The sequence below is a fragment of the Lagopus muta genome, chromosome 1 (genome assembly GCF_023343835.1).
Source record: "Lagopus muta isolate bLagMut1 chromosome 1, bLagMut1 primary, whole genome shotgun sequence".
Lineage (NCBI taxonomy): Eukaryota > Metazoa > Chordata > Aves > Galliformes > Phasianidae > Lagopus > Lagopus muta.
In genome coordinates, this window is record NC_064433.1 from 187,297,110 (window position 1) to 187,319,886 (window position 22,777).

At 43.0% G+C, this 22,777-nt stretch overlaps 1 protein-coding gene across 2 annotated transcripts; it reads left to right on the forward strand.

The window, feature by feature from the left end:
- The first annotated feature begins 1,873 nt into the window (after positions 1-1,873).
- Positions 1,874-21,466, forward strand: PCF11 (PCF11 cleavage and polyadenylation factor subunit). 2 transcript variants are annotated; one of them, XM_048939791.1, is made up of 16 exons: positions 1,874-2,063; positions 6,562-6,687; positions 8,854-9,042; positions 9,481-9,672; positions 10,446-11,554; positions 11,825-12,014; positions 12,103-12,745; positions 13,232-14,682; positions 15,766-15,853; positions 16,549-16,671; positions 17,178-17,283; positions 17,583-17,766; positions 18,159-18,314; positions 19,248-19,340; positions 20,040-20,075; positions 20,682-21,466. In XM_048939791.1, exons 1-16 carry the CDS (start codon positions 1,875-1,877, stop codon positions 20,889-20,891), a joined length of 5,085 nt encoding a protein of 1,694 aa, XP_048795748.1. In that variant the 5' UTR covers position 1,874; the 3' UTR covers positions 20,892-21,466. The 2 variants fall into 2 exon arrangements, with proteins under 2 accessions (XP_048795748.1, XP_048795752.1); XM_048939795.1 differs by having other exon boundaries at positions 17,181-17,283.
- Positions 21,467-22,777: the final 1,311 nt, after the last annotated feature.

Genomic DNA, 22,777 nt, shown 5'->3' on the forward strand with positions numbered 1-22,777 from the left:
CTTTTGGGAGGCAGTTTCAAATACACAATGTACAGTGAATGCTTTTGCAGGAAAAGATAAATCCACACATTAGACATACTGTTGGTATGACAGCTCAGTCCAGAGACAGGTAACAAAGCTGGTGAGAGGTCTGGAGCACAAGTCTTATGGGGAGCAGCTGAAGGAATTGAGACTTCAGTCTGGAGGAGGCTCAAGGAAGACCTTACTGCTCCATACAACTCCTTGAAAGGAGGTTGTGTTGAGGTGGGGGTTGGCCTCTTCTCCCTGCTAACAGCGATAGGCTGGGAGGGAATGGCCTTGAGTTGTGCCAGGGGAGGTTCAAGTTACGTATTAGGAATTTTTTTTTTCTGAAAGTGTGTTCAGGTGCTGGAATGGGCTGCCTGGGGAGGTGGTGGAGTCACCGTCCCTGGAGGTGTTCAAGAAGCATTGAGATGTTGTACTGAGGGTCGTGGTTTAATGGGAAAATACCAGGGGTAGGTGGACAGTTGAACTGGATGATCTTGGAGGTCTTTCCCAACCTTGTGACTCCGTAATTCTGTGATTCTATGAATTCTTGTAGCATCAACAACTTCTCATTAGACAGTTCAATGATTTGCTGCGTATTTCTGTGCCACCATGAATGTTCCAAGAAGTGCTTAAAGAAAGGAGTGCTCCCACAGCTCTTTAACACAGGGACCTCACGGGCAACTTCTTGCTGTAGTTGTTGAGGTTCTAGTGGCTTCATACGAAGCCCACGCAGACAAACAGATAAAGCACCAAGCACTGGATGCTCTCAGACATGAACTCCGGTCAGGGACTCTGGGGCTGCGAACTGCTGCGCCTCACACCAGCCTGTCCTTTGCTGACCTACAAACTGCAGATCTGATGCTGAGAGTGCCTTTGGACCCTGTGACGCCCTCAGCAAGGCAGTTCTGCTCATTTTATTGGTTTTACTCCAGTAATTAGCACGAGCAAGGATTCTAACAACTACAGCAGTTTAGGAAGGAGCCACGTTTCCCACATTTCCCCCCCTTGGCTCTCAAAAAGTTCAGTTTTGTTTCCTCACAAAGGCAAAGGAGAAGTGTTGGGTATAGCATGCAGCGTTTTGGAAGGGCTGTGAAGAAAACACTTCGCCAACAAGTTTATTTCCACCAGGAGCAGAGCTTTATTATTATCTTTGGGCGAATATCACGAGCAGGCTTTGTTACTACGACTACATCAGCCGGAAAGCCGCGTTGCCACGACAACGGCTGGGCGGGGCGGGGCGGGGCGGGGCGGCGAGAGCCTAACAACCGCAATTCAGGGTGAGGAGGAAAGGCGGGATTCACCAGGGCACCAATCAGAGCTGAAGACGGAACAGGAAGGCGGGAGGGTTAGGCTCAGCGAGTTAGCGGCAGGGGAGTAGGGAAGAGCGACCAATCGCGAGTCGGGACTCGGGGGACGAGGGCGGGGTTTCGTCGCAGTAACCAATCAGCGGGAGAGGGGGAGGTTCCAGCGAATCACGTTTGCCTTCTTCAGGTCGAGCCAATCACGTGCGGAGCGGATGAACGTCAGCCAATGGGGACGCGATGAGGGAACAAAAGGGGCATTCCAAGCCGCTGGTCCTTTTCCTCAGCCCAATTTCACATGACGCAACGGTTGGAGGAAGCGGTTCGCGAGCTGTAGCCGCCGCCGCCATTTTGTGAGCGTTGAGACTGAGCCGGCGGTGGTCGGAAGCGCAGCGGCGGTACGGACGACAGCGCCACTCGCAGCGGAGCCGCAGCTCGGAGGATGCGGTAGAGGAGCCCACCGGCAGCGGCGGGGGGGCGGCGTCGCTCGGCGGCGGCAGGGGAATCGCGGGGAGGGGGCCGTCGGTCGGTGGGTCGGGTCCTAGTGCGGGCCCCGGTCGGAGGAACATGTCGGCCCCGGAGAGCAGCGCTGGTAGCGGCGAGGCCCGGGAGGACGCATGCCGCGATTACCAGTCGTCGCTGGAGGACCTGACGTTCAACAGCAAGCCGCACATCAACATGCTGACCATCCTGGCCGAGGAGAACGTGCCCTTCGCCAAGGACATCGTCTCCCTGATCGAGGCGCAAATCGCCAAGGTTTTTATATTCCACCGCCTACTACTCCTACCTATACTGCTGGGGGGACCGGCCGGGGCCAGGAGAAAGGGCTGAGGGACGGAGGAGGCAGGGAGAGAAGGAGGGCCCGAGAGAGAGGGGAAGCGGGGCCACAGAGGGAGGCAGCGGGCCCGAGGCTGGCGGCCGGGCGGGGGAGGGGATCAGGGCTCGGGGCCTCGAGGCGAGGCGCTCCCGTGTCACAGGTGGCCGCGGGGGGAGCAGGAAGAGCCGGGGGGCGGGGGCAGCAGGCCGGGGGTCGCCCTTGGGAGCGAGCGGAGGACAGCGTGGCTCAGCAGGGAGCACGGCCCTACCCTTCTCACCGTCCCACACCCCCCTCCCCTTCCCCGGCCAGGCTGAGGGCCGCCCCTTCTCCCGCCCGCACCCCGTAGGGAGCAGGGGACCCGAGGGCAGTCGGGTTGCGGTCCGGCCGGGGCAGAGCGGCTCGCGGCCCTGTGTGGGTAACAGATGCAACATGGCGGCCCGGCCGTGACTGGGCAGCGCCTCGCCCTTGGAGCTGGGTTTTCCCCTCGACGCTGGTGTCGAAACCGTTGCATTTAGCGATTTCTTCCGTAGATAACGATTGTATAAGTGTCGTTAGCAAGAGCCTGAGCTTGTGGAGGTTTATTTTTTTTAATCTATACCCGGATAGTGCGAAGGAATGAGAAGGTTGAGTTTATAGTATGGAAATCGTATGCTTTAGAAAGGCTAAATATAATGAATTTTTAAGTATCGTTTCTAGTTTAAAAGATAAGGTTATTTTCCCCGTGAGATATTAACTGGAGGAGTAAAGGCGTGGGGCTTGTCTTCCAGGAAAGTTTTGAGGTGAAAGGCGATCATCTGCTCTGAGTAGGGAAGTGTGCGTGTGCTGCTGGTGGGGTGATTCTGTGCTGTCTGCTTAGAGAAAGCGACGTGGGCTTGGGGTAACCCGTTTGGCTTTCAGGTGGCTGTGCCCTAAGTGAAGCTAGTGCTATGTATCTTCATGTGTCTTGGCTAGAGAGGTTTATTTGGTGAGGATGGGAAGAAGAAATTCTCCCCGACTGTAGAAACCGCAGCAGCCTGTAGGATCCTGACATGGCGTCTGAAAGGCACGTGATATAAAAGGAAGGGAAAGAGGAGGCTCCCTCTGAACCCAGCCCAGGCAGTTGCTGACATCAGTCAGCCACAGTGCACGGATGGGTGCAGGGGGGGGTTTCTGTACCTTTCTAACAGCAGCTTTCTGTAAGAAAAGGGTTATTCCTTCAATCCATCGTGTTCCTGCCAGTCACCCCTCCCCCGTTGTCTCCCTTGCTCCCTCTAATACCAAGCTCCCTCTAATATAGGCCTTTTTTTTCCTTTGGCTTTAAATCGCAGTTTATAATGGTGAGAATTGTACTGTCTAATGCTGGGGAGGGAAAGATCTTTTACATTATTTAATCTGTCTTTCTACCAATGCAGGATGGCTCTTTAGTGTTCCACAGACCTCTTCCAGTCTAGTTTTAAATGCTACCAGTGGCCAACTTTTGCCATTCCTTGGGGAGGTGACCTCATAACCGAATAGATCTCACCATTATATCTCCTAAAGAGCAGTGGATGTGTATAATTTGTGATAAATATCAATGCTGTCAAATTTCTTCATTTCTGGGTGTTTTAGACCCTGAAGTGTGTGTTTTTTTCTTCTTTTTAAAGATGTCTTAAATCTTGTATCAATGGTTAGTTTTGCCTTAGTTACTGTTTGTGACTGTGGTTTATTCAAGGCAAGTTCTTAGTTGTTTTTGGGAAAGTGCTCTCCTTTGCTAAGCCACTTTTAAAAAGTGTTGCCTGGAGACAGTTTGTTTAGTGTAAAAACTCGAGTGGTCTGCTTTACAATTTAATAAATGGCTCTGAAATGTGTGACTGGTATTATAAAATATGTAAATAAAAAGTGTGAAATATGTATTTGTCTTTTTATTTACCACTGTATAGTGCAGAATTTGTTTCTGAGACCCATTTTGTGTACAAAGTTGTTTTTTAAACAAAGTTTTTTTTGCAAGTTTGTGACTTGGGGTTTGATTATGATTCAGTTTTTTTTGAAGTTAAACTTTTTTTTTTTTTTAGGAAACTAATAAAAAAAAGCCACACATTTCCAACAGTAGCTTTCATACGTTATTTGAAAGAAGAGTGGGAATTCTGTGGTGATGAGCTCAGCGTTAGCATTCTGTGTGTTCTGGTGGTATGCGGAGCCTCCTGCTGTTGGTTAGCGCTGTGTGGGGCTCTTTCTTGCTAGGGGTGCTGTATAGATCGCCTGAAAACAAGACGTTCAAATCTGGGATTCCCTTGTGTGGTTATTGGAACGTGGGCTAGATAATATAATAAACATTTCCAGAAATGACAACTTAACCCAACCGTTTTTAAGTCATGGTTCTTAGGTTGTGCCAGCTGAGTATTTGAAGGAGGGCACTCTGCTAAACTAACGCTGTCACATTTTGAAGTAGGCTTCCTTACTACATTGCATTGCTTTTCTGTGTGATTACTTCTAACTACTCCCAAGCACGTGAAGCTGTTAAACTTGTTACAGTGCCTTTGCTGTTAAATGGATACTCTGGCATCTCCAACTCGAATCCTAGCTGTGTATAGTGAGCTACTTCCATACCTTGGTGAAATGGAAGAGTGTAGTGTGCTCTGCTAGTAGCTCTTGAGCATTTGTGCTGCTGAGGCAGCTCTTTGTTTCCCTGAAAGCTGACTTAGAAAGTCGGGAACTGTACACTGTCATTTTTTATATAAAAGAAAGCATTCACAACTTAGCGCAGTGTTTTTAACATGCCATTGTGTGGGCTGCATTAAAGAACTAACCAATATTTCGTGGACATGTTAATATTAAGCAGCTGCACATCCATTTTTTTCTAAGCTGGAGAAATGCCCCTATTCTAACACTTGCATAGTAGCAGCTTTACAGCCCACTATTAGGTCATAAGTTCAGCTCTCAGATTAGATAATACAAATGGTGTAAACCATACTCTTAACGTGCTGCTTAGCTGTGCACTTTTCTGTCTTTTCATGTACAAAATAAATCAGCTGCCTGCATTTTTTTACGTATGCTCAGAGGCAGTGACACAGTCCCCTCCCCATTAACAAGAAAATGTCCTTTTCAGTGTTGAGTTTTGGTCATGGTTAATTAATATACACTTAAAAGTGAGGAAATACGGTTTACCCATATAAAAGTTTTGTTGACGCGGTGCCCTTCTGTGAATCACTTTAATAGGGAAGGATTTAAATCTAAAATTGTAAAGCAAGAGCACTTCCACACACTTACCTGGACAGTGGGGCTGTGAAGTAAGGTGTTGCTGATCATCATAGGAGCCTGTCCTGTTTAAAAAGAACAATGAAGTTACTCTGGTTTTATGCTGAGTTACTGGATGGTGAATGGGACTTAAAAGTATTCCGAGCGGATGCTCCTGTCTGAGGGGATGTTGGTCAGCGCGGAGCTTGTGGTGGTGTCTTTCACGTTGTCCTCCTCAGCTGTTTGCTCACTGATGCTTTCTGGAACTTTGCTGTGTCTTCTACTGATGAAAGCCAGTGGTGGGCATTAAAAGCACCTTGATTTGGGCCGGTAGTGCTTTTCCTGCATTGGAAGTTGTAGCTGTCCACCATCCATGCTTCTGTTTCACAGACTTGCTACAAGTTTTGGTGTGGATTTAAAACCGACAAAAAAGATCCCTCAAGCCTTCTCTTTTAGCAAAGATGTATCCTGAGTGTGAAGACTCCAGGCTGTGAAAACTGTGGTTGTGATTCCTGAGCTTTCCCATGTGTACCCAGTCAGCTTGGTGATTGGGTTTGGTCTGGATTTAGAACTTTGTCTGCACATCCATCTAAAACCTGACTGTTACCTCTGACAAGTGCCAACAGAGACTGGGACTCCTTGCTCCACTCCCTTGGATTACAGTGATATAGTTGTGACCTTTTCTGCGTGTAGTTTGTGAAAGGACTGTGATGTTCGACGTATAATCTACAACTGCCGGAGTTCTCTGACCTGGGCTGTTCGCAGGAAGTCTGATTTGTGTTCTGTGGAACGGAGAAAAGCAAGCATTCAGGAGGTCCAAGTGATAAACGATTTTTTAAAAGTTCCTTGAAGTGCTAGCGATGGCTTCCTGCTAATTTCAAGTTATTTTCTCCAGTGGGTTTTGAAAGGCTGCACTCGGTACACTAGCAGTAATACTGTCTTGTGGGCTTCTTTTTTCTTTTTTTCCCTTTTTTTTCCACCCCAAAGCTTTGAGACAAACAGAATAACCCAAGGTGTTCCTTTTCTCTGGGGTAGACCCACCGCATTATACTTTGAACTGAGTATTGATTTTCCAGATTTAAGTTTTTAAGTTTTTGTATAAACAATCCCAAGCAAACCCCTTGGTGTTTATAGTGGCAACAAAAAGAGAGGTCTGTATTTCTGGGATTGGTTATCCCTTTATTTAAATAGCTGAACGTATGTTTTTGTTGTACTAAACTTCTCAGTTTCTTCTTATTACTCCAGGCTCCTGCGTCAGAGAAGCTCCCTGTTATGTACCTTATGGATTCCATTGTCAAGAATGTTGGAAGAGAGTATCTTACTGCATTTACTAAAAACCTAGTTGCAACATTTATTTGTGTATTTGAAAAGGTATATACACTTTCAGAAAAGTTCTGTATTTAAGCAAAGTTGTTCCTGGTAAAATAAATACACGCTCTCAGCTTTGGGTTTTCTTGGGTGCTGAATGAGAAGAATGAATTGCTTTTATAAATGGCAATACTGTATCTATAACGTGGGAAGGCATTCCTGCTGTTGTCAAACCTGTGAGATAAGTTAGCCAAAAGGTGCAAAGTCCTGATGAACTTGTGTAGATTTTCTACCTAGGCAAGGCTTCACTGAGTTTTTTGGTTGCTGATTGCTTACCTGGACAGACTTTTTGTAATGTATGGAGCAGTTAATTATGAATCACTGATTTATTTTTAAGGTAGTGGTTAGTCTTTATGTCAGGAATGTACTCAGAATCAGTTTCTTAGAGATTTTTCTGAGCTCTCTATAGTTAGATTTGTCTGATTCACTTAATTTTTGATGTGAGCACTTAAACTGTGACAAATACTGGCACCTGATATTCCTTAAGTGGTCTGTGATTAAAAAACACATATGATGGGTGAGGGGGGGAGGTTGTGAGAGTATATTATTGCTTTGTTACATTAAAAATACGTGTTCTAATTTCATTCAGTGTTGAAAACTGCTGCCAAATATACTCACTTTTTTTCTAAGTCTTTAAACCCAGTGAAGTAATTGTGCTTATTCCTCAGTGAGAATGGCAAATCCAAGTCCAGCTTTTGAAAGACTGGGCTTGAATGGGTTTAAGTTGAATCTGAAACGGAGAGTTAACTTCTGTGGTTTCCTGTATGCCCTAAGAAAGTGGCACCACATCTGAATGAGATGAGTGGAGCTTTGCTGTATTTGTTACTACATACCAGTGGGGATCTGTGATCCCAGAATGTTTTATATCTGTTTTTCAGCTGTACAGTGGAAAAGGGATAGATTATCATAATGAGCTCAGCAGTATTGAACTTTTGTGTGTAGAGTAGATAGGTAGGCATTTGCTTATTTTTCCAATATTGGTTTGTGTTCTTTCACTGAGTTGCATTTAAACTAGCAGCTGAAGCTCTGGGTAATTCATCTGCTGAGTTTTGTAGTCTACTAAGCTAACTAGAACTATTAAATTTATATTATATATGTAAAGTGTCAGTCACTTTAGATAACTGATGATATTGCAAGATGAAATTTGCCCTGACATTGTTAGACATTCTGTTTTATCAGTAAATGATCACTGAAGGTATCTTTAAACACTTAGCGAAGTCAGAAACTGGCTCAGTCATGGCAGCAGCTTTTGCAGTGAAAGTTGTGTAGAGGCACCCTCCCACCCCCCAATAGCTAAGTATGAATTATTTTTATTGAAGTTCCTCCCCTCTCTTTCAAAGAACTTCTGAACTTTCTGGACAGCATGTCTTGCTGTGACACCTAAAATAAAACTGCAGCCAAAAAAAGCTCTTTACAGGGTCGATGTGTAATGACTGAGTTAGCACATTCGCAGTAGGGCAGCTGCGTGTGTTTTGTCAGCAGATGTTTCTCATTTATTTAAATGAACTACTTGAGTGAGTCTTGAACTGTCATAAAATGATCCAGTCTGATTGCAAAGAGAAAATGGGTGCTAGTGCTACTAATACACTTGATTTATGGCTCATAAATGGGTCAGATTTTGCAATTGAACTACACTGTGCTTGAATTTGTTTTGACTCACACACCTTTTGTTGGATTTGTTAGGGGGAAAGAAAAATTTCAATGATTAAACAGCTAAACCAAACACTGCTTCTGTTCAGAAAGTTTGTTGTTCTCTGATTTGTTTGTTGTTGCTGCACGCCACTCAGCACAGACATTTGAATTACTGTATTGTTTCAGAGGCTTTTCCTTTGGATATTTTTGTTGCTGTATTTTTTGACAGAAATTGGCCAAGTAAGTTGAGCATTTTGGTAATGGAAAAGCTGAAAGAAAGTTCTCAGAGAATGGTAATACACAATAAAGCCTTCAAATAGCCTTGAAATGACAGTTCTACATTAGAACTTCTGTTACCCATTCTGTTGGTATAGATGTATCAATCTGTGCCACTTAGGAGTTCTTTGTAGCCAGTTCATTGTGTTAAAATGATAAATTTGGTAAGAATATAAAGCATATGAGATCTTAAGTTCTACAGAAAAGTTTAAGTTGTTTTATATTAACTTAACAAGCCATAGAATTGTTTTATTGTTTTAGGTGGATGAAAATACTAGGAAAAGTTTATTTAAGTTACGCTCCACATGGGACGATATTTTCCCTTTGAAGAAACTTTATGCACTTGATGTCAGAGTCAACTCATTAGATCCTGCTTGGCCAATTAAACCTCTGCCCCCAAATGTGAATACTTCTAGCATCCATGTGAATCCTAAGTTTTTAAACAAATCGGTAAGTCTTTATACCTACTGTATGAACAGATGGCAGTAGTACTCATGTTGTTTTTGTTGTTTGTATGCTGCTTTTTGACAAATGTAGTATGATAAGAATAAAGCACCTGATCTCTGGAGACAGGTAAGATGAATTTGGGGATTTGAAATATTTAAGGGGCTTAGTTTTTGTTTTAAAACTGAATTCTGGATTTCTAAACATTGATTTATATTAAGTGGTGTACTTAATTCTCTCACGGTGGCATAGTTAACCCTATGACAGCAGGCAAATTCTAGAGGAGCAGAATTTTTTCAGCATTTTGTTTGTATTTTGCATAAAAATTGCAGTTCATAACTTGTGCAAACTAAGTCCCAGTTTTGTGTAATGCCAGCAGTTAAGGGAGATGGAGTTAGCTGGTTCTATTAAGGTGTTGAATGTAACCTTGTGTTTTATTTTTAGCCAGAGGAATCTACTGCATCTACCTCTGCTGTCACTTCTGGTGCCTCTACTCCTCCAGCTGTTCCTGAAATACAAAAGAATTTGACACAGGAGCAACTGATAAGGCAGCAATTGCTTGCGAAGCAAAAACAGTTGTTAGAACTTCAGCAAAAAAAGTTAGAGCTGGAGTTGGAACAGACTAAAGCACAGTTGGTGAGTAGAATAGTTGGTGAATGGTCCTTGGTTTGGTCTCACTTTGTTTGATACTGTCTTAGCTGCTATACTGGTAACTGCGGTTAAGTTTAGACAGGAGTAGCTGTTTTAGGACTAGAGCAGGGCAAGTTGACCTGGTGCTCTAGACCAGTAATTGTTAGGTAAAAATCTTAAGAATTACATCCAGAACAGCTTAAGAAATGTTTGTGGTCTGTCATTCTGCTCTGAAAGATCCTGTCTGCCTGTGGTACATCTTTTCATGGCTCTTAATAAAAGAGGCTTTTTCGAATATATTTGCTCTTAGAAAATGGAGTATTTCCATAGAGAACGGGGAATCCTGATTGTAAGAAATGTCAAGGCAGTTTCTGTCCTCAGTGGGTCAAGTTGGTTTGATGTCAGTGGTGGCAGTTGTTTTGTTTTTATATGCATCTTGTGTTGAATGTTTGTGATACTAAAGTGAAACATCTTAAAAGACCAGAAATAAAAATAAATCAATATAGTTTAGCCATTTAGTTTTCTTGGAAACGTGGAAGGTATAGAAAAACTAAAGCTGTAATGAGGCGTGCTTATGTTGCATTTTTTGCAGCACTGACTTGAACTTCGTCTTCTGTGATGGTACTGTGTTATCTTAATACCTGTGGTTAGGAATTAATGGGTCATTTTCAGTTAAATGGCTGAATCTCATAACTATTTCAAAACATTTCTACGAGCATCTCTGTGCAGGTGTTGTATCATGCAGAGTAACGCTGTTTTTCCTTTTCACCTTATTTCAGGCTGTTTCTCTTAGCGTTCAGCAAGGATCGTCTTCTATACCTTCAGTTCCAACACCTTCCAAGCCACATGTGTCCCAGACACCTCACATGGCAGTTAAAATACCTACTCAGGCTTCATTGCAATCTGAAAAGATCAAACCATCCCCAAGTCCTCCACTTCATGATGTCAAAATAGTAAATAGAGATCCTCGACTTAATAGAATGTCTCAACATTCTTCTCATGCTAAAGATCAGTCTCATAGGAAGGAATTTCCACCAAACACAACTGGTCAGTCTGATGCCAAGGCGAGCAAAACATCTCAGTCCGAAAAACAAAGCTCAACAAAACCAGAGAAATCGAAAGCAGGTGAAAAAACACAAAAGAAAGAAGCTGATCAGGTGGAAACAAAGTCTAAGTCTCCATCTCCTTTGAAAAACAAGCTTCCCAATACTAAAGATACTAAAACCCAAGAATCTGAAAGCACAAAAGTATCTGAAATGAGTAAGCGGGACCCAAGACTGAAAAAACATCTTCAAGAGAAGCCAGAGAGCAAAGGGGATGAGGTGAAAGAAAAGAGGAGAAATACAGAGAAAAAAGAAAAAGACGAACATAAAACAGGTGAACATAGACCAGTAGGCAGCAGAAATAAAACCGTTAATGGTGTTGTTCAGAAACAAGATGTGCCTACAGAAGATTCAGAAAAACAGGGTGGAAAACAAGGGAGATCCAGTAATAGAAAACGGTCACGATCCCGCTCTCCTAAGTCACGGTCACCATCTACACATTCTCCAAAACGAAGAGAGAGGAGATCGCCCAAAAGAAGACTCAGGAGTTTGTCTCCCACTTCTTCAACTCCTAAAATTGGAAAGATCCGTCAGATAGGTCCTAAGCAGTCTCATGCAGAAGAAGCCTCACAAGGGGCAAGAGACGAAAGGAATTCTAATAAGCGAAATGTTAAACAAGAGGTGCGAGATCCAAGGAGAGTGAAAAAAAGCCAAGAAGACAGGCCCCAAGAAATAGCAAGCCAGCATTCTACAAAAGCTTCTCCTGATCCAAAGGAGAATGCAGAGAATTGGCAGGGATCCAAAGCAGGCAAGAGGTGGAAATCCGGTTGGGAGGAGAATAAAAAGTAAGTTACCATATTTTAAACAGGTTCTCTCTGAAGTAAGTGGAAATTCTGCTCTTGGCTAAAGTACAGTCAGGTTTGGGAGGAAATATTCAGGCTGTCCATATTGACAGAAGTTCTTGATCACAATTCATAACTTGCTTGTGGTAAAAAATGGCAAATATGCACACTTCCTGAATTGATAGTGATGTTTTACAGTTATCAATTCTGATAGAGATGTAATATATCCTGAATAAAGAACTAACTTAGTTTTAAACGTGTTCCTATTCTCAGCTCGCAGCAGACTGAAGAACACCAAGCTGTTGGTAAATCTCCTCACCAAAGACACCGAGAAAACTGGCCTGCTGCTAAGGGAATTCTGTCACCCCGAGCACCAAAACAGCAGCACCGGTTAAGTGTGGATGCCAATTTACAAATTCCCAAAGAACTGACATCTGCAAGCAAGAGAGAATTACTTAAAAAGGTAATACTGGTTGATCCTCTTAGTAGAGGTGTTTTGAATAGAGTTGTGCTTTGCTTTTCTGCTTAGAAATCCAAACTTTATGTTGCAGGCCAATGACCGCTTAGCATCTGGTGAAATAACACAAGATGAGTTCCTCGTGGTAGCTCATCAGATTCGACAGCTGTTCCAGTACCAGGAAGGAAAGCACAGATGTAATGTGTGGGACAGCCCCACAGAGGAGAAAGGCTCTCTGAAAAGGAAGCCTCTTCTATCTGACGCGGAGTTAACGTACTACGAGCATAAAGCTAAACTGAAAAGGACACAAGTTCAGCATTCGCTGTCAAGACTTGATCTCTTGGATCCTGATGATATTTTGGACTATCATGTACCCGATGCTTTGCTTTCTGGAGTGGACTGTGAGCAAGCGAAAGCGAAGCGCGGAGTACAGTTTGAGAGAAAAGAACCTTTTGGAGAAAGGTCAAGACGGCACTCTCCTGTAAGTGGCGCAAGCAGACCCTTTGCTGAAAGCCTTTCGCCACTGGAGGGTCGACGAAGGCTTGAGGAACAAAGTGCTGCTAAAGGAGGCAGGGGTTCAAAAAACTTTGATCCTTACGACAACTGGGGAGAATCAGATGAATTCAGAGATGCTCTCAGACAGCAGGGAAAAGGTACAGCAGAGTTCCAGAAGATAGATGGTGATGCTGTCTGTAGGTTTGATAACCGTGAAGAAAGACCGCTGCTTGGGAAATCTGGTATGTATTTTTGCCTTATTTCACAGTTGTTAAATAATTTGCAATCTTCTGGTGAGTGGTTATCATGGGGTTGTAGGAGATGCATGGTCCAACCCTCTGTGCTAAAGCGAGTACCTTAGAGTAGGAAAGTATCCGGGCAGATTATGATTATCCCCAGGGAAGGAGAACCTTTCTGGGCAGCTTTCAGTTCCAGTGCTCTTTAACCCTCAAAGTATTTTTTTTCCTCATTTTTCTATGGAACTGTCTGTGTTCCAGTTTGTTCCTGTTGTGCTTTATTCTGTCACTGAGCACTGCTGAAAAAGAGCCTGACCCCATCTGTTATCCCCTTGACCTGCTGGCCATGCTCTTCTTCATGCACCCTAGGTTTGTCATTGGTCTTGTTGGCCACAAGGGCCTGCTGTTGATACATGGTCAGCCTTTTGTCCACCAGGACACCTAGGTCCTTCTCTGCACAGCGCCTTATCTTCCTTTATTTTCTTTTTTCAGGTGTTCGAGATGAACCAAGATCACCATTCAATGAACGTTTCAAAAGAGCTAGATACGAAGACCCAGATAAAGAACCATTTCCAGACAGTCCAGGGTCAAGATTTGGAGGCATAGAAGCAAAGCCGAGAATAAGTGCACTGATGGAAGACAGACCTTTATTTGATGGCTCATCTAGACCATCTGCTGCAAGAGTTGGAGCAGACGGACAAGGAAGCCCTTTTATTGATAGTCCTACTGCTGGTTCAAGTTCTAGAATTGATGGGCCACCTGGACAGGCTGCTCTGAGATTTGAGGGGCCTTTAGTGGGCGCAGGTGCCTCTCAGTTTGATGGACCCCTGGCAGGAGCAGGGGGAGCTGGAGCCCTAAGATTTGATGGGCCACCAGGGCAGCTGGCGGGGGCTCTCAGGTTTGAAGGACCACAGGGACAGGTTGGTGGGGGAGGTCCTCTGAGGTTCGAGGGACCTCTTGGGCAAATAGGTGGGCCGTTGCGGTTTGAAGGGCCTGGAGGCCAGCCTGTGGGTGGTCCTAGATTTGAAGGACCTGGAGTTGGTCTCAGGTTTGAGGGACCCCGTGGTCAACCTTCAGGTGGTCTCAGGTTTGAGGGACCTCATGGTCAACCTCTGGGGCCTCGTGGTCAGCCAGGGGGTGGCCTCAGATTTGAGGGACCGCACGGCCAGCCCTTAGGGCCTCACGGTCAACCAGGAAGTGGTCTCAGGTTTGAAGGTCCACATTTACAGCCATTGGGGCCCCATGGTCAACCTGGCAGCGGTCTCAGATTTGAGGGGCCACATGGACAGCCTATGGGGCCACACGGGCCATCAGGAGGTGGGCTCAGATTCGAGGGGCCACACGGGCCTCCAGGTGTAGGGCCCAGATTGATAGATGGACCAGTGCACCAGGGAGTTGGTGGACTTAGATTTGATGGTCCTCTGGGACGGACCGGTCCAAGATTTGATGGCTGCCATGCTGGGTTTGATGGACAACCTGGACAGCTGTCTCTTTTGCAAAGATTTGATGGAATTCATGGACAGCCTGGCCCAAGATTTGAAAGGGCTCCTGGCCAGCCCGCACAACCACGATTTGATGCAGCCATACCTCAGAGATTTGATGGTCCTCACCAGCCAGCCTCAAGATTTGACCTGCCCCTTGGCCTTCATGGTGCACGTTTTGAAAATATGGCCAGCCATCCTGCCTCACGATTAGAGATGTCGCCATATGGACAAAGTGGGCCTTTTGTTGACCATCCCGGACAGGGCTACAGTGGACCAGCTCATGGGATGCAGTTCCAAAGGCCTGAAATATTTGACAGTTCACTAGGACCAAATTTCAGTGGGCCAGCTGGCCCAGGAGCACAGAATTTTTCAATGAGAGCATCTGGACATTATTTTGATGACAAACTTCAGGGTCCTCAGTATGGGAACTTCAATAGTATGTCAATGGGAGGTCATCAGGTAAGAACTGATTCTAGTAAATATTTACTTGCAGAAGTGTTTTTGTGTAGACAATTAGCAGTTCTTTCTCTAAAAACATTGATTTTTTTTTTTTTGCAGACTAAAATATCCTTAAGTAGTATCTAGATGATTCAAGGAAAGGGGCACGCAATGCTATTTTTTAAGAGTCTTTGTCTTTAGAAATTAAAAAACAGTTCTTTGCAACCATTTTGTAGCTGAAAATACAGCACTGAGATTAGGGTCTTGAATTTGAAAATGAATTAGGGAATTGGAAGACACTGATGTTTTCACTTATGCAAAGCAAGTTCTCTGCAAATCATGGCAGATTATTGAAGTGAATATACATAATCACTTTTTTCTGAAAGGTTTAGAATTAAAATGGACCAAAATAATTGTTATCTTTTTGAAGACATCCGTAACTTGGGGGCAGCTGAGAAAGATGCCTGCAGGCTTCTAAGCTATAGCTTCTGAAGAATAATCATGGCACCAGCAGGCTTTATGGTTTCAATTGTCCTTGCTGTTGCTTGTTGGAAGTGCTCTCTTCTGAAGGGAAAAATAACTGTAAATCAGTGAAAATGATGTCCATTCTCCCAGTTCTCCCTGTGGGGGTTGTATTAAAAGCATGCTGTAAAAACTATTTCTCTATCTGAAGATTCCTGCTGCAGCTGGTTTGCTGAAAATCAGTCTTTCAGGATGAGTTCCATATCATGGGTACTGTCTCAGTTATTAGATAAAACCTCATTGTGACACCTTGGTTTGGTGAATGCTTTTTTATTAGCTCTTTTTTGGTGAAAAGGATCAGTTTGAAATACTGTGTGTGGAAAATGTGCTTGAAGGATGGGCGAGTAGAAGAAAAGTTGGTTTGGCTGTTAGGCAAAATGAAGTCTGCTCTGGTATTTTTGTGATGGGGAATGAAAATGATGCCAAGGTGTGGTAACTGATGGATCCTTCGCTATGGAACTGGGAAAGTAAAGTAATAGAAGCATTTAAATGTATATGGAGCTGAGAAATGTATAGAAGTTAATGATAGAATAATTAAAAACAAATTGCCTGCCAAGAATATTTAAAGGCTTAATTTTACAGGTTTCGCACATGTCTGCTCAGCCAGGACCTTATGGCCAAGGTCAACAGTATTTACCAAATCCTGGAAGCTTTGTTCAGAACCCTGCAGGTACTGTAATAGTAATGGTATAGAAATAGTGATTTCCTTCTGTGTCCTTTGGACTGTTCTCTGTTCATGACCACAAAAACGAGTGCTGTACTGAGGTGATGTGGTGGGTCCATGTGTACTAAGGGCAGCCTTCAGTGAGATGGCAGTAGGTGTGGTTTTAGGAGTACTGTCATCTCTGCAGGGGTTTCCCTCGAGCAGTGAGAGCTTTCATTAACCACATGGTTTTGGTATGTAGTTACATTTCAAAACAAAAAAAAAAACCACACCAAAACCAATTTTTGGTTCACTTTTTGGATGGCAGAAGGGCACCTCAATTGGCCAGGCCAAATTAACATTCTCAATATATTAATTATTAGTCATAAAAGTCTTGTGTCAAGTCGTGAACGATGTAAGTAGATGGATTCTCATGAGATCTTTAAGCACAAAACAAGAAAATGCAGTGTTTTTCATGGAAATCTCAGCACAGGACAGATGGCATTCCAAAATACTTACATTATGAAGGAAGTTGTAGGGGAGGAAATGAGGCAAAAGCTAGGTATGAGGCAAACTGAAGTGGATAAATAGACTGAAATTAAAAATGGAAGTAAGGGGTGGAAGGAGAAGAGTGTTGTGAAATATGCTGATAGAAATGGTTTTTTTTAATGCTAGCCTGTGGTGTCTTTGAGTGTTGTGACATTTTTTGTCCCCTCTCCTAGGAGGAGCCCTTCCACATGCATATCCTGATAACCACCTTGGTCAGCTTGATGTCAATGAATTGTTTGCTAAACTGTTGTCAACAGGAATCCTCAAACTGTCAAAAACGGATTCCACTTCAGCACGTATGTAGATTTCATTACATTCTAACTCTCCAGTTTATGCATAGCTGAAGTGTAAAGTGAAGTGTGAGAACTTTGTGAACTCTTGTATTCTTTTTGCTTGAATGGATCTTTATGGGAAGCCATTCTGTGCATGTGAGAAAGTGAATTATTAACTTTCTAAATATATGTTTAAGCTACTTAGAGCCTGCAGTTTTGTTTTTGGCACCCTGCCTCGCTAACTTGTTCTGGATTTTAACCAGATTGTTGTCAGTTTCTGAAATACTTGTGTCTCTTTGAATACTGAATTTTGGTGCCAGAGCCTTAGATAAAACAGCGCTATCTCAAATTGCCATTCTGAGTAGCACAGTGTCTTTGTATGCTTTTCAAACTATGAGACTGACTCAACTCTTACGCACGTTCAGCTTAGCATATTCAGATTATTAATATTTGAATGAATATAATGTTCGGAGCACCTTGTTTTGTTCTGAAAATGAACTGAAGTTTTGATGAACTTCTTTGTTTTAAAGAAGCGAATGAAACATCGGCGCAGCCAGCTGCTGAAGAGGAGGATGATGACCAGGGTGATCACGATGTCCCAGACCTCACAAACTTTAAAGTTGAAGAACTCAGACAGTGCGTATTGTAGCATGAGCTTACACTGCACTAGGAATAATGGCATGGTGGTATCTAGATAGTTAATCCAAGATGGTTGAGAAGGTGTGATATAACAATGCTAGCGTGTTCCTTGTGAGTAGTTAATGGTTATTTGAATGCTTTTAATTTACTTACTTGAATGCTTTCAGTTGACTGTGTCATATGCTTTAACCTTATAGGAGAAAAAGCTTTTCTTCTACTCCTGAGGTCGCTTGAAACAACTTACAGAGAAACTTCCCATTTCTTCCCAAAGCGTTGACTTCTTTTTGTTTTTCTAGGCGTTATGACAGTGTTATAAATCGACTTTACACTGGAATTCAGTGCTACTCGTGTGGAATGAGATTTACTACTTCACAGACAGACGTTTATGCAGACCATTTAGATTGGCATTATCGTCAGAACCGTTCGGAAAAAGACGTTAGCAGAAAAATTACACACAGGAGGTGGTACTACAGTGTAACGGTGAGTAATGCAGGATGAGTGCCTTGCTAATGGAGGGCTGGGTTTGGTTTTTTACATACATGCCGTGGGATTGCAGTTGAAGTTGCATTATCATTGGAGTTTGGTGATCAGTGATGTCTGATATTTCAAGTAGCTTTTATACATACTTGCCAAATCAAAAGGCAGTTAGATGGTGAATAATAAGCAGTTTGGAGTTATCCGTACTGCTTTGGTTGGACTGAGAATGGAATGAAAGTTGAAGGATAAAGGCCTTTCACAGGACTGTTTCAGTTTTAGTGAACTAAGATCAATTACATTTGTTACTTCTGGGATTTCATTTTTCTTTTTCTTTCAAATGTATTTTATTAACCATTTCTGGCTATTTGTGATTGTGAATGAATCCTTGTCCTTAGGATTGGATTGAATTTGAAGAAATAGCTGACTTAGAGGAGCGTGCAAAAAGCCAATTCTTTGAAAAAGCTCATGAAGAAGTTGTATTAAAGACACAGGAAGCTGCAAAGGAAAAGGAGTTTCAGAGTGTCCCTGCTGGACCAGCTGGAGCAGTTGAGGTGAGTTTCAGCTTGCCTGCCATAACCCATGTGGCCTATAAGTAGACTGAAGTCTTGTTTTTGTGCAGTACTTGCTAGGTTTTGCATTTATGTGTATGTAACGTTTGTTTCTTTGTGGCAGTAGCAGTATAACTAACCAGTAGTTGAACAACTTCTATGCTTGTTGGCATTCCGTGGTTGAAAGGGAGAAGCGTGTTGGTTTGAGTGTTTCCATAGGAAGCATAAGTAAAAGAAGCTTGTTGGATTTCTAAGTAGGAAATGGTTGCTTGGGATTCAGTAGATGATAAATGATGTGTTTCCTTTATACACATACACAAAGATTGTTCTTTACAAGATGGGCATTCGGAATAGCTGTCATAATCTTCTGACTTGAAAATAACCAGCAGATCTGTGTTTTGGTAGACCAGTGGATATAGCAGTTGTTCTTATATGCTAAGCCTACAAGAAACTAGGTAACAAAGGCATCAGGGATTTTGTTTCAGTTTTAAAAAATTGCCTTTTGTGCCTTGTTCTCAGAGGTGACTTCATTTTGCAGAGAAGTGTTAAGGGTTTTAATACTTCTTGCACAGTTCTCACTCTATCTCAAAGTTGAGTTTTGGAAGATGCCGTGAACTAAATCCCCACACCAGATTGGCTTAACTTGACAGTAAAACAGCATTAGATTGCTACAGAGTGTCTTGCAGAGACTTCCTCGTTGAGGGAGTAAAGTTTAACTTTTTCAAGTGATAAATATTGTTGCTCATTCTACCAACTGTACTCAAATAATTTCTATTAACATTTTCTTATTTTTGAAGCCTGGAGGTAAAATGTTGTAGTCTTAATATTATCTTAATGTATGTATACATACAACTGTTACCAGCCAAGTTCCTGAAGTTGGTGTTCAGTAATAGTTTTAATAACACCATGTATCATGTTACTTCAATAACTTCTCAGAGGTGTGAAATCTGCCGGGAGCAATTTGAGCAGTACTGGGATGAGGAGGAGGAAGAGTGGCATCTAAAGAATGCTATCAGAATGCATGAGAAGGTAATGCAATTTTTTTATGCATGGTACTCATTTTTATTGAAAAGCAAAACAAAAACATAACAGAAGAATTATAGAAAGAAATAGGCCACAGTCACCTGTCTTTTCTGAAGGACTCCTCTTTTAGTTTTCCTGCTTCTAAGTGCATAAATATCTCAACCTTTGGATGTGCTTGAAGTCCTGGTATCATGAGTACAGACTCACTGGGCTTCCCTCATACTATGTTGCTAAAAGATAAACGAAGGTGATCTTCTCTGCTTAGCATTGTTGAGTCTGCCTGGATTACTGGATCCACTTCTGGGTCACTCATTACAAGAGAGACCGTGCTGGAAAGAGCCCAGTGCTGGAGCCTGTCCCTCTTTGGAGGTCTTCAAAAGCCAAAGCATGTGGTCCTTGGCAACTTGGCTCCAGATGTCCCTTCCACCCATTCTGTGATTCTGTGAAATGTTCCTGTGAGTGTGGGTGTTGGTTGTGGTCCAATTATTTCTGTACTTAGCTAGCTATACAGAAATAATTCCCTGTGCTTACAGGATTTTTGTGTGATGCTTTTCCTAAATAAGCATACACCACATATTTTCCCAGTCGCATTTGACACCATACTTGATTTACACATCATTGTCCTGGAGGAATGGTGTGATCTGTTTGTGTCTGTGCTTTTACTGTATTTGTAATGTATTTAAATGGGTAACAATTATTTTCCAGATTTACCATCCATCCTGTTACGAGGATTACCAAAATGTAAGAAAACCCTTACTTTCATATTTTTTAATGATTTTGCTTTCATTTTGTTTGCTTGATCACTGTCTTTATATAGAGCAGGTCTTCAGAATCAGTTCCTCTTGCATGTGCCTAGGGAAAGAATCAGAGGCCTTGGGAATGGCAAGTTTGTAATGCATAATTAGAGTTAGTTATGATGTATCCACGACAGCTTTTGTATCACATAAGTGAAACTAAATTGAAGCCATTATGAATGTATTGTTGAGTAACATGTGTAATCGTAGGAATTTTAAGAAATTGAGAAAATGAATGTTAGTATCTGTTAACTTTGTTAAGACTTAGGAGCTAACAGTTCCTTTTGGGGGGGTAGTTGGGAATATTTAACAGTAACATATTAAGCATTTCATCACTGTGAGGATACTGTTTGAGAGTAATTACAAAAAGTAAATGCTATTATATAGTAAGTTTTGTTATTAGATAAAGTAGAAAGTAATATATAAAGTTAAGTTTGGAATTTGAGTGATCTACTGCCCGTGTGTTTGCATTTTGGAAGAGACAGAGAGGGAGAGAAGGTGAAAATGGTTGTTTGAACAATGTGTTAATGCTGTATGAATGTTTGTTTTATAGACATCATCATTTGATTGCACACCCTCTCCCAGCAAGACCCCTGTAGAAAATCCCCTAAATATTATGTTGAACATTGTTAAACAGGAAACGGATGAGTCCTGTGACTCACCTCAAGTGAAAGAAGAACCTGATGACACCCCTCCTGCCTGTGCAGAAGAGAGCACACCTGCCTCTATAGATGTTAAAACAGAACCAGATGAGTCTGTTTAGATTGAGGTTTGATTTTTTTTACAGAAGAGCTCCTGTGTTAATTCTGGAAAGCAGATACTTTTTATAGGAAATAAAAATGTTCAATTGAGGCAGGGCCTCAGCTACTGTTTCGTTAATAAATAAATAAATAAATACATTTTTGTATTTAAATTTCTTATTGCCTGCACTGTTTCAGGTGTCATTGTGTGAAAATTCTGTACATGCGTGAAAATTTAATGGAATGAAATTGTATATGTAAAAATGTACAATTTTCACTTGTGGAAATGTAAATTATAAATAAAACATATTTTTGCTATATATGGAGTGTAATGTTTATGCACACCATCAAATGAAGACAGTGTTTCTGTACTTTTTTCAGTTTAAACGGAATTAAAAAGACCTCAGTTTTAAATCTCTTACTGAATAAGATTCAGAAAAGCAAAAGCAAGCAACTTCCTTCAGTTATCTCATAAGTGGGTGATCAAGGGAAGCAGTGCTGGAACTTCTCAAGACGAAAGCCTAGATTTCTTCTTAAATTTACTTGAACAAACTTACATATCCAGATATAAAAAAAAAAAAAAGTAACCAAAAGACCGTTCTGGGTAGAATGACAGAATATAACAAAGCAACCAGAGTGCTTGATTGTGAACACAAGTGCCAACAGACAATTAACAAACCAGGATGCCTGGTAGTTGAGACATTTTAATGATTATTTTTTTCCTTTAGTCACACATAAGAGTTTAATACAGCTGGACAAACTTTTCTTTACAGGGGGGAATGAATCTAAGAATGCTCATTTGAATTTTTTTTTTTTTTTGTTGCTTATGACTGGATTTAGGTGATAAACCAGCTATCCTGAGATGTTAATATTTCTTAAATGTAATAAATAAAATGAAGCATATATTCGTGTCGATCTCTTTCTTTCAGTAATGGGTTTGTGTGTTTGGGCATGTTTGTGGGATGGGCAGCAAGCTGTCATACAGTGTTTGTCTTGGGATAAGCATGCAGTTTGCCCGATGTGGGGTGGAATTCTTCTGAAAGTCAGAGGAAATATCACTGTCCTAGGATGTGGCTCTTCGGGTACTTAGAAAATCCAATTTCACCCCAGTGTATGCAGTATCAGCTGTGAACCTGATGCTGCTGTTGCTTGCAGTGTTTCCCGTCTTCACAAGCAGGCTGCAAGCAATAACCCTTGTGTAGCATCTTCCTGTAAGCTGCAACAAGAAGTTGCATATTAGAAAAAATCTCCTTGGATATGCAGAGTGATTTCTTTTGTCCCCATCGAAGGAAGTCGGTTTCCTTGGAGGCCGTTGGGTGCTTAGGCAAGGGGCTGAAGAACCGAGGCAGGGTCACAAAAACACCTGAGAACACCTCGGGTTAAACGCACAGCTGTGACTCGAGCCAGAGCATCCCACAGCGCGGGCAGGTGAAGTGCTTGGCAAATACCTGCGGGGGTTGAAAACAGGCAGCGGTTTGCTGTTTTTTCCCGGGAAAGGGCCTCAAGAAACCGCCCTAGCACTGCCCAGCAGCAGCCGCCCCGCGGGGCAGGGCCCGTCCTGCCTGGACGCCACGGCCGCCATGGCCGCCACTCCCGCCAAGCGCCGCCCGCCATTTTCCTCCCGCGAGGGCAGCGGGCGCCGCGCCCATAGCAACGCCGCTGCGACGTGGGGGAAGGAGTGAAAGAAGAGGAGAAGAGCGCGGCGCCAGCCCTATTTCGGCCGGTGAGACCGCTCCGCCCGCGGCCTTCTCCCCGGTCCTTCCCTGAGGGCCGTGCTGTGCCGCCCCGCGCTCGGGAGCGGTGCTCCCAGCGGTGCCGTTCCCGCCTCGGCCGTGAGCGAGGCGCCCCGCGGGGCGGCTGTGCCCGCGGTATTTGGCCCTCCTCAGTTGTTTTGTCCGTCTGTTAACAT

What these genes read in the sequence shown, in the direction of transcription:
- PCF11 (XM_048939791.1), top strand. Translation starts at nt 1,875, where the DNA reads ATGTCGGCCCCGGAGAGCAGCGCTGGTAGCGGCGAGGCCCGGGAGGAC. An exon ending in AACGGATTCCACTTCAGCAC is followed by an intron (nt 16,672 to 17,177) that starts GTATGTAGATTT and finishes TTTGTTTTAAAG; the next exon opens with AAGCGAATGAAACATCGGCG. An exon ending in CTATCAGAATGCATGAGAAG is followed by an intron (nt 19,341 to 20,039) that starts GTAATGCAATTT and finishes ATTATTTTCCAG; the next exon opens with ATTTACCATCCATCCTGTTA.